At 40.1% G+C, this 11,589-nt stretch overlaps 1 protein-coding gene across 4 annotated transcripts in view; it reads left to right on the top strand.

Annotated features, from left to right (window-relative positions):
• FAR2 (fatty acyl-CoA reductase 2) overlaps positions 1-11,589 on the top strand; it is a 135,174-nt gene that overhangs the window by 98,225 nt on the left and 25,360 nt on the right. For all 4 annotated transcript variants that reach the window (XM_040642287.1, XM_040642286.1, XM_040642288.1 and 1 more), the window contains 2 exons: positions 8,176-8,351; positions 11,263-11,442. In XM_040642287.1, coding sequence (XP_040498221.1) covers positions 8,176-8,351; positions 11,263-11,442 — 356 coding nt within the window. The remainder of the gene's footprint in view (positions 1-8,175; positions 8,352-11,262; positions 11,443-11,589) is intronic.

Consider the following 11,589-nt stretch of genomic DNA (forward strand, 5'->3'; position numbering starts at 1 on the left):
TGGGATCAAGCCCCACATCAGGCTCCTCCGCTATGAGCCTGCTTCTTCCTCTCCCACTCCCCCTGCTTGTGTTCCCTCTCTCACTGGCTGTCTCTCTCTGTCACATAAATAAATAAAATCTTAAAATAAAAATGAATTTCCAAAACTATGTCATCAGATATAAGTTCACTCGATTGTGAGTTTTGAAACTGATTATCAAAATTAAATAATCTGTCTCTCCTTTTATTAGAAATATGATTCCAAGTATTCAAAATTATTGTTTTTTTAATCTAGTTTTTTTCCTAAAATCTGAGAAACTTCTAAGGAAAATAAGGTTTCATGTGCTAAACTGTGAATATGCTCGTCACAGATCCATGCTATTCAACTTGTGGGTCCCCGCGGTCCCCACGCTGGCTGCTTAGTCTCTTACTTATGACAAATGTGTTCATTTCATTATGAACACATTTGTTTCATTGCAGCTTTTCAATGCAGCAAAAACAATTTTAGAGAGATTGATATTTTATTTATTTTGCTGTCTTGCATGTGGCTTTGCTTAAGACATGGCTCTTCCCCACAACAACAGATAATGAGTTGCCAATAAGTCATTCAGTTGTTGTCCAGTTCAAAGAAATGTTGAGAGGCTCTTTGTGACTTAACGCTGTGCTGCTTTTTCCAACAATCATGTCCCATTTATACCCATTTAGGATCCTAAATTGGCTGTAATCTACTCTTAGTAACTGTTTAAGAAAACATCAAGGAGACAGTATCCATATTTGAAAAATAAAACCCCAGGTAGTTGAAATCGTATGAAGAGTGAGGTCATTAAGAGTAATTGAGAGGTGAGTATCTAAAAAATATTTTATTGAGAGAATCCCAAAAAAAGGTGGGGCTTCTTCTATTGAACTATAGTAATCAAATAAGGGAAGGGTTGCCATGAGATTATGCTGGGTTTAGAATTAATCATCTGAGGAGACCAGGCAAAATTCAAGGTTTCCAGGGTTGGGAGTATCTTATATGATGTTACCAGGAAATGGATTTATAAACAAAGACAGAGCTTGGCAGGTTGTGCTGGATACTTCAAGTCAACTTCTCTGGAAAAATGTGAATTACTCAATAGGCTCTCATTTGTCCATGAGATAAATCAACTTTGAAATACCCTGGAGAGCTGTGGTTAATGAATCATGCAGGGTCACACACTGGGCTCTCGGTTCACAGAACTAATCAGGTTTAAGACAACAGAATAGTAACATTTTATGAAATACTTTATTGATTCCTTTCACAAGACTGTCTCTGTTTAGTAGTTTCTAGAAGGCATTAGATATAACTTTAATCCCTAAGAGGAAAAATAAGGCACTTAGACAAATCAACTTTGAACCAAAAAACACCTACAAGGGGAAGGTCAGCAATCTGACGTCGTCCAGTACTAAGAAGCATCCAACAGAAATGCTAATTTCATTTTGCGTACAATTTCCTTGTTAATTTTCAAAGACTTTTTCAGAAGGAAAAAACCGTTTCCATGGTTGGTTCAAGGCTACCCTGCAAACGAGCTGTTTGTTCCCAACCAACATTCAAAAATGAATTTCTGACTGACATTAACGATTCTGTTAAATCTCTACATGAGGCAAAGGCAATTGGAAACAGAAATTTGTGTTTTAAATTCCCAAAGCCAGTTTTGTTCCATTACTATTTGTTTTTCCTAAGAAACTATACCACAAAAAGTGAGAGGCTTCTATGAACTTGGGACAACTAGAAAGATAACATCTTGCCAGGAATTTACATTTCCCCATGATTAACAAACACACACTTTTAAAAGAGTGTAGCTGGCCTTCAGTTTGACAGTTTTTCAGCTCAGATTAGTTGAAGCATGTTAACCCTCCCTGCCGTGGGCCATTTTCTTTCTCTTAAGGAAAAAAAAGAAAGAAAGAAGGAAAGAAAGAAAGAAAGAAAGAAAGAAAGAAAGAAAGAAAGAAAGAAAAAGAAAGAAAGAAAAAGAAAGAAAGAAAAAAAAAAGAAAGAAAGAAATGGATTTAGTCCTGAGGATATAACAACCCCAGAGTCAGAAGCAGTTTATTTCCTCAATCTCTTATTTTCTTTTACAATACAATTTACTAGGTAATTCAATCAGTGGCATGATTTCACACATCCAACTTCTTTCCTTCCTTTTCAATTTCTTCCAGTCACATCAAGTCTTTTTCGTAAAAGCTCCAAATTGCCTATCCTCATTGCACTCAAAAAGTCACCAAGCCACGGGATTCCGCTTGACTCCGAAATACATTCAGTCTGAGGCGGTACCTGCGTCACATGGTATAATCAGTAACCTTGCAATGAATGACCCAACAAATGCACGCGCGCGCCCACACGCACGCGCGCGCACAAACGCACGTACACACTCCGCTGTCTGATGAGCAGCTTTTGAAAACTGAGCACTGCTGAATATGCGGGAAGGGGTTTTCCTATGCTCCAGAACCCACCTAGCAGCGGACACTGCGAGGCATCTGACTTTCCTTAGGCTAGTCACCCTCCCAAACCTCTGTGGTATGCGTTCCTGCTACCTCACAGAGGAGACACTCGTCCAGGAACGTTGTCGCCTGTCCAAGGAAATGCCAAGGAAGTGACAAAGAATTTACAGTCCTCTTACCTCTAAAGCTCACGCTGTCTCCGCTGCCTTGCGTGGCCTCAGGGGAGGCTGCGTCTGTAAGCCCCGATTGTCTTGGCCTGCTCTGCCAGCAGCACGTGTGCCGGTGATGACCACCTCCTTAGGAAGGGAGGACGGCGGCCACGTCTGGATTAGGATCGTCGCTTTTCCTGTCCTTTCACGTGGAAAAGGCAGAGACGCCACCAATTCTGCTAGAATTGGGAGTAATCTTCAGATTGGTTTCCATCTTCTAGCCACCTCGTTCCCTTTTGGCCCTGGGTGCCTCGTCTCAAAGAACCTGTGAAAATGATCTTGGGGCCACAAAACATAACAAGACAATGAGCTGAGCACGGTGTCCTCTTTAGCGTGGACTACAGATTTTTCTGAAAAAGGAACTAAGACTTTTTAATGCAAAATTGTTTTTAAGAATAGCGGATTATATGCTGAGTCATGAGTTCTCTGAGAACACAGAATAAGGTAGTTTAGCGATTAGCATTTTAGATAAACATGCAAATGAAAACACTGAAGCCCCAAGAGGTGAGTAACTTGCCCCAGTCACACAGCTAATGAACAGCAGAACTGGGATTCAAACCCAGGCCTTCCTGACTCTGAAGAGCCTGCGATCTTTCTCAGTGGCTCTACCCCGTATGAATCAGACTCACTGGAGAGCTGGCTCAAAGTACGGGTGCCCAAGCTGCAACTCAGAACTGAGTTAGAATCGCCAGGGTCAGGATATTCGGGGTTTTGTGTTTTTTTTTGTTTTTTTTTTTAAACAACTTTCTAGTGAACCCTGCTACGTGCCAAAGTTCGATTACCACACTGCTACCCCGTGCTGCTGTATGGTCCTATTGAAATGGTCCTTACTAAAGCAATAAAAACTTCTTGGGTAATCCTTTCTATTTTAGGAGAGTTATTAGTGAACAAGCAAAATCGTGACATTTTGTAAGTTTTTGTGAATCTTTACATTGGGTATGATAGTTTCTGCCTCAATTTACTTGTACTTGTTATTTAATGGTTCTCAGATTATATCCTTTCTTGCTAAGTCCTTGCTTGAGAGCTAACTTACAGAATCTATTGATTTGCTTTTACTCAGCACTCCAAGATTTCTCCCATGAATTTTACAGGTTCTTTTTTGTTTTAGGACACCTGGTACCCCACAGAGATTGCCCTTTAGTTTAAGAGCCCTTACCTTTTTTTCCCAATTAAAAATACTAGGCAAATTTTGATGGATTACTGGAACTAGAGAACATAGTTATATTTGAAGAGAGGGACTCAATATATTGAATAAAGATCAAAGACTCTCAAGATTATTAAAGATATGATGACTTTTGGGGTGCCTGGGTAGCTCAGTCGGTTAAGCATCTGCCTTCAGCTCAGGTCATGACCACTCTCTCTCTCAAGCAAATAAATAAAATTAAAAAAAAACAAAACAAAACAATGATTTTCACTGGTCCCCGGAAAGTAGCAACTGAACCCTCTGTGGCTACCTCCAAAGTGAGGTCATGCGAGGGGCACCTGGGTGGCTCAGTCAGTTAAGTGTATGCCTTCAGCTCAGGCCATGATCCTGGGGTCCTGTGTCAAGCTCCCTGCTTGGTGGGGAGTCTGCTTCTCCCTCTCTCTCTGCCCCTCCCCCTGCTCATGCTCACTTGCGTTCTCTCAAATACATAAAAATAAAATCTTCAAAAAATGTCATGCAGATAACAAGTTAATTGTAGAAATCCAAGTTTAGGACCTCTACGTTGTTTCAAAAGCGTAATATAAATGTCACACCCCCAACCCCTTGCCCAATTCCTGCTTCTAATAAAAACGCAGTTGTAGTGTTTGGCTACAAAAGTCATACCCAAGGAGTTTATCGAATCCAGAAAAATTCTCTTTCTGGTCTTCTTTCCGCTGAATTTTCTCACTTAGGATATGTAAAGTTTTTCTCCTGCCTCTGGGCTATCAGTAACTATTGTCATATACGGAATGGTCTCTTGTGTTTAAAACATATTAAGAGGGGCGCCTGGGTGGCACAGCAGTTAGGCGTCTGCCTTCGGCTCAGGGCGTGATCCCGGCGTTGTGGGATCGAGCCCCACATCAGGCTCCTCCGCTATGAGCCTGCTTCTTCCTCTCCCACTCCCCCTGCTTGTGTTCCCTCTCTCACTGGCTGTCTCTATCTCTGTCAAGTAAATAAATAAAATATTTAAAAAAAAACATATTAAGAGAGAAAAATCCTTGCTGTGTAATGTCAAATCAATAGAACACTCTTAGACTTTCCAAGAGAAATGTATAGCTTTGTTGCCAGTTTGGGATTTTTATTTTTTTAAAGATTTATTTATTTGAGAGAGAGAGAGTGAGGGGGAGGAGGGACAGAGGGAAAGGGAGAGAGAGAGAATCTTTTTTTTTAAAGATTTTATTTTATTTATTCAATGACATTTTTGAAATTGTATATTTTTTCTTCACTCATGTGTGTTCCATCTATTTTTTTTCCTTACCTTTACTGAATGTCTCACATCAGCAAAAGAACCTTTCAGAAGAGCTGGTGTCCACTGAGGACCCATATCCAGCATTTCTACTGTCCTTCAGTTGTATCATTATTACAAAAGCAAAGGTTCTGCTCTGAGCCTTTCCGGGTCCTGGTCGCAATCAATGCAGAGGACCCAAGGGAACACTTCATTTCTTCTTGTGGTAGTGATCCGCTGTCTTTCATCCCACCGACACAAAAGAGCCGGTACACAAACGATTTCAGGAATCAAGCTCCCACTCCTGGTTCCGTGACTGTTCCTACAGTAATTAATTTCAGTGTAACAAGCAACACTTGAGTCTTTTCAATGAACTGGGTGCTGTCCGGCATAAAACGATAAACAAGAACCAAGGAGTTGACCACCCGGAGGGGTAAATTTAAGCCCTGATTTTAAAACTGGACATGAATTTTCCAAATTAATGTTTCACCAAGTACGGTACCCGGACTGGCAGACCTGTCTATGGAACCGGTTACGAAATACAGCTGCCCGGGTCACATGCCAAACCTATTGAGTCAGGATCTCGGAGAGTAGAGTAAGGAAGTCATTTTTAATTGGTTCCTAGATTTTTCTTATGCCTACACAGTTTGAAAACCACTGATGTCCTGTAACTGCCCTGGACAGTTGTAAAGGGAAATGAGTCAAACCCCATTGTTCAGTAACAATTAATCGGCATTAACACTCCAGCTGAAGTTCTCATCTGGGAATCAATTCACATCATGCAGACTCCTGGGTGTGCCCCAGTCATTTCTTTAGTGGGTGGGGCCGGAGGCGGGAAATAAACACTTTCAATGTGCATCCCAGTGATTCCAAGACAGTTCACTTGGTGGGTAACACTTTGAAAAGCGCTGACCTGCTGGATGGCGTTGGCTGTAATCTCAGCAGTCTATTTAGGATGGGGCAACATTTAAGAAGTGTTATTTTGTGAGAGCCTGGAGCAAAATGGTGAGATGCCAGACGAAGCAAGTCGTATTAGTGAGCATGGATTGCATAGTAAAATGTGACCCTCACTTAGCCCTGTGGTTTGAATTGCGTTAGCCAATTCACTGATTTATTTCAGTTGACCATAATAAATCCCATCTGGATTAGAAAATTTAGACTTTAAAAAACAATCACACGATGTTCACTCGGATATGCCCTCTCACTGGAAAATGTTATCAATAAATAGAATATAGATCAGAACACTATTTCCTGAAATGGTAATTATCTCCATTTATCACATTTGCACAGGTGGGCTTAAAGTACAATATGGTATAGCAGGATTCTCTGCCTTTTAAAAACCGAAGGCAAAAGAAAATCTGTATGGTAGCTTACATCATGTGTGAGGAACTCCTTTGCTGGAAGGATGAACACTGAAGTCATTTTCCACTTATTACTCTAATGCAGCCAGAAGTCATCACAGGCCAAAGTCAAAGCCTCCACAGAACCCTAAATAAATTTCTTGTGAATAAAATCTGTCATGCAGACTCAAAACAGAACCTCCTGCAAATCCAGTTATTAAAAGGGGGGGAAGTTGTGCAAATTTTAGATAAATTTATCCCAAAATATCCAATTTGTCACATGATTAACATGGACTACGCGATGGAAACCATTTGACAGTGAAAACCAATCTTTAGCATGCTTATGATTCATCCACATTACAAAAGCTGTTAAATATCTTTCTGGAAGAGCCAGAATGACCTTTGTTGAGAATGTCCCTCAGACACTGTATCCACCTCATCAGTCGCAAATGTCAAAAAAGCTTTGAAGATTGATCTCACGTCCAAACTCTTCAGAACTGAAGTCTCACGCTGCTGCAAGGCTGATCCTGCCATGCAGAAAACATGGTAGCTCAAAGGCGGAAGTATATTAACTCACCAGGCCAATATGTGGACTTGACCTCTGTCCCGGATCACCTTACTGAATTTCCAGAAGGGCCTCTGAACATGCTCTTGCCTGATTCCAGAATATGAGACATGATTTTTCTGACAATCTTAGATCAATTTTTTATTACCCGATAAAAAAGCGCAGGGTAGCTCTCCAATGGAGGGAAGAAGCCTGCTACTCAGAATCAAGGAATAGATGCAAACATTCTTCGGGGGCAGAAGGGGTGAAGGGGACGGGCTCGGCTACTCTACTATGATTAAAACCACAGACTAATTTTCTCTGCGCCTAACCTTTCTAAACATTTAGCCTTACTTTTCCTCACTGCTAAAAGCCCCAGCCAATACTGCAGTAGAATTTCCTGTCGTCAGAACAGGTTGAAACCAAGATCATTTTGTTAAAATTATATTCTTTGAGAAAATGGAAAATACCAACTGGATCTAGGAACTTGCATGTGGAGGGGAAAGTAGAGACTGTTCCATCAGAGCAAGGGTAATAAAAGCTAACACCCCCAGTGCTCGTTCCTTTTCCTTTGTAAACAAATTAGAATATTAAGAAATCAATTAAAATCCCATAAAAAGTACATGAGCTCATGTAATTCTCTTACTAGAGAATAACTGCCATCGAAATTGGAATGAGATTATATAAAAGTTGTATTTGTTTTGCCCATTACAAATTTGCCGAATTTGTTATTTTCTAATCATGTTTGTACTGCTAAGACCTATTGTTCCTCTGGGCCAGTTAACTAAGTTGTTTCGAACTTGTGCCCATGAGACCTCCCTTGGAAAGGCTGGTGATTTTGCTGGTAGCTTGTAAAGGTTGATAATTTTGCACTGAAAACCGTATTTCCCAGCCAAGAATGGAAACAATCACCACGTATAAACACGAAGCTGCCCTGTCGGGGAAAAGAGGATGGGGCAGGATATGGACAACTCACTGTCACTCCTTCACTCTGCAGGAAAAGCTCAAAATATACTCCTTACTGGTTATTAGAACTGATTTTTTCGAATGTTTATCAAATTAAGAGGAGCAGAAATTATACTAAGCTGACCAAATGGCTCTTGAGTAAATGGCTTCTTGGAGTGATATTACGCATAAAACCAGGTTTTGAGAATTGTGATGAGACAAGTCAGCAAAAACAAGAGCAACGTGATGGTGATGGCGCTCTCTGCATATTGATTTATGTTTCTGTTTTAGCTGTTTGAAAAAGTCAAAGAAGTTTGTCCAAACGTGCATGAGAAGATCAGAGCTGTCTATGCGGATCTCAATCAGAATGACTTCGCCATCAGCAAGGAGGACATGCAGGAGCTTCTCTCCTGTACAAACGTTGTCTTCCACTGTGCCGCCACCGTGCGCTTCGATGATCATCTGAGGTACGTGCCCATTTCCCCCTCACGGCGTGTGGGCGCACGCACACATGTGTGTACACGTGTATAAGTTTCTTTGTGGTTTCTGTTAAAAAAGATAATATGCAAATGCTGAATCACTAAATTCTACCCCTGAGACTAATAATACACTATATGTTAACTAAATTGAATTTAAATAACATTTTTTTAAAAGGTATACTCTCGGGGCGCCTGGGTGGCACCGCGGTTGAGCGTCTGCCTTCGGCTCAGAGCGTGATCCCGGCGTTGTGGGCTCGAGCCCCACATCAGGCTCCTCCGCTGTGAGCCTGCTTCTTCCTCTCCCACTCCCCCTGCTTGTGTTCCCTGTCTCGCTGGCTGTCTCTATCTCTGTCAAATAAATAAATAAAATCTTTAAAAAATAAATAAATAAAAATAAAAATCTTACCACCCAGAACTTACCATTTAATATTATGGAGAGCATCCACTCCAACTTTTCTTTACACATCCATAATAAAGTAGACTTATGTTCAACTTCACCAAAAAATGGAATCATATTGATAATTTTTTAGCAACTTGCTCACGTATATCTTTGGATATCTCTCATTGTCAATAGATATTCTTTATAATTTCTAATGACTGCATGACATTCCATTATTACATGTATATAGTATACTCCACCAGTTCTGTATTGGTGGGGATTTTTGGATTGCTCTGTTTTTTCACAATTATAAACAACGCTTCAGTGAACATCTCTGTGCTTGCATTTTTTTATACCATCGTGTGCTTCACTTTGGGTAAATGTCCAGAAGTAAAATTGTTAGAGATGTACCAGATGTGCCCAGGTTATAAACGGTTTACATTTTGACATATAATGCCTCATTGTTTTCCACAAAGGTGGGATGGACTCACATTGTCCCTGTGCACGTGAATGCTCGTTTCTGACACCCACAGCCAGACCACAGTATAATTCTGTATTTTTAATGTTGCCAATACAATGGAAATGCCATGGCATATTTTGAGTTTGACTTTATTGATAATCAGAAAAGTTGAAGATGTGGAAACACTGACTGGCATTTTATTCATCTGTGCCATGCCTGTTCACGCTCTTTGCCGGCTTTCTACCAACACGGTTTTTCTTGTTAATTTTAAGACTTGTTAGAATAGTTAGCATATTGATTTTTTTGTCTTTTATAAGGCTCTGAATATTTTGTTTGTCATTTGTCCTCAACTACTTGTATTTTTTATGCAGTTATTCATAATGTCTTCTACCATTTTTATTGCTTCATTTTCACCTTTAAATCTTTGACCCATTTAGAGTTTATTTGCCTATAAAGAGAAATAGGAAAATTCTATAAAAAGGAAAGTGATGTGGGTGTGAATGTAGAGTAGCTTTGGAAAATTTTCTAACAGATGGCCACTTCTTAAGCAACATTTATTAAATGATTTGCTTTTACTCTTTATTTAAATGAAGCTCTTATAATATACTGAATTTCCATTGTTGGACTCTTTATTTGTTCCATTACTTAGGCTTTCTCTGCCAACACCACACTATTTCATTACAGTGATTTTTATTTTATTAGGCAAGTATACACTCATCATCATTCTCTTTTTACAGAATTTTCCTGACTATTCTCATCTGCTTATCCATCTTGATTAAACTTAAGATAATTTTTCCAACTCCTTAAAAAGTTGGGAATTTGATTGGGATTACCATGAATATGTCAACTAATTCAGAAAAACTTAACATATTTAAAACATTGGCTCTTCCTATCCAAGAACAATATATTGTTTATTCAATTTTTGTATAACCCTTAATGAAGTTTGATCATTTTTTTATATAGTCTGTTCATTTATTCTTGATATGTTCTTTTAAATGCTCAGGTTTGAATATGTGCCAGCTTTTTCCTTTAACATAACTTTTATAAATGGACACTCTACTGAATGAATCATAGCCTGTCCCAGGGTGGGTTTTTTTTAGCTCTTTTGTTTGTTTCCCAGATATACAATTATGTAATCTGATAGGGATTTTCCTGACTGCCTTTGCAACTTTTATATATGCTAATTCATTTTGTTTTCCTCTCTAATTACAGGGTGGAAGTTCAGAGCAGTATTAAGTAGTAGTAGTGATTGTAGGCATTCTTCCTAGCCCTGACTTTGAAGCAGTGCTCCTAACTTTTCACCATTAAACATGATACAGGCTAGCAAAGGGAAAGGGATATATTTTAATCATGTATTCTTCTTTTAGTGAATTTTTTAAAATTAAATTAGAGATGGGTACTGAATGTCATTTTAAATCTTTTCAAAATGCATATAGGGGATCATTTAGTTTTTCTCTTTTTTATTGTCTTTTTTAGTTAGAGTAATAGGCTTCCTGATACTGTATAAACCATGTATGTCTAGAATGAACCATTTCATTGTCATCACATATTGTGCTTATATAACTTGGTGTTCTATTAGCTGAAGTTTAGGATTTTGACATCGGTTTTTAGGTCTGACCTGGACCTTTGCAATAAAAATTTCTATTTCTCATTCGCCATCCACTGTTGCTCTCCTACAATTCATTTGAATTTTGCCGCTTCTTGAATTAGATGCTCAATTTATGGATTTTTATATTTTGAATGGCTGCTGAAGAAGCCCCTTTGTACATTCAGAGGATCGTGATTTTTTTCCTTCCAGCTGTGTTAGAACCGAGCCCTCTCTAAGTGCAATGTGAAGAATGCTTCAGGGAATAGGATCTATGTGGCAGAATGCACCATCGCCATAGAACACGGTCCAGGCATCACGCAGCTGTGTGGCCATGACCCACGCCTTTCTTCCTGGTCCTGTGGTGCAGCCACAAAGATCGGATGGTCCTGCCCGTTATTGGAGTAGGTGAAGTTCCAGCAAGGCGGGGTTTCGAGTTGCCTCACTGTGCTTCCTTCTGCTTCACCTCCTGCAGACACGCCGTGCAACTTAACGTCACGGCCACCCAGCAGCTCCTGCTTATGGCCAGTCAGATGCCAAAGCTCGAAGCCTTCATACATATCTCTACGGCCTTTTCCAATTGTAACCTGACGCACATCGACGAAGTCATCTACCCCTGCCCGGTGGAGCCGAAACAAATCATCGACTCCATGGAGTAAGTGGGGTCACAGGAGGGGGTCAGGGGGTGGGCAGATCGTGGTTCTGTTTGATTCTTTGCAGTCGTTCATTGATGAGGTAACAAAGCGAGACCCCCACCCCCGCTGCAGCAGCTTCGCAAAGGCGCCAGCTTTCCCTCCCGGCC

This window comes from Ursus maritimus, unplaced genomic scaffold (assembly GCF_017311325.1).
Source record: "Ursus maritimus isolate PB19 unplaced genomic scaffold, ASM1731132v1 scaffold_26, whole genome shotgun sequence".
In the NCBI taxonomy this organism is placed as follows: Eukaryota; Metazoa; Chordata; class Mammalia; order Carnivora; family Ursidae; genus Ursus; species Ursus maritimus.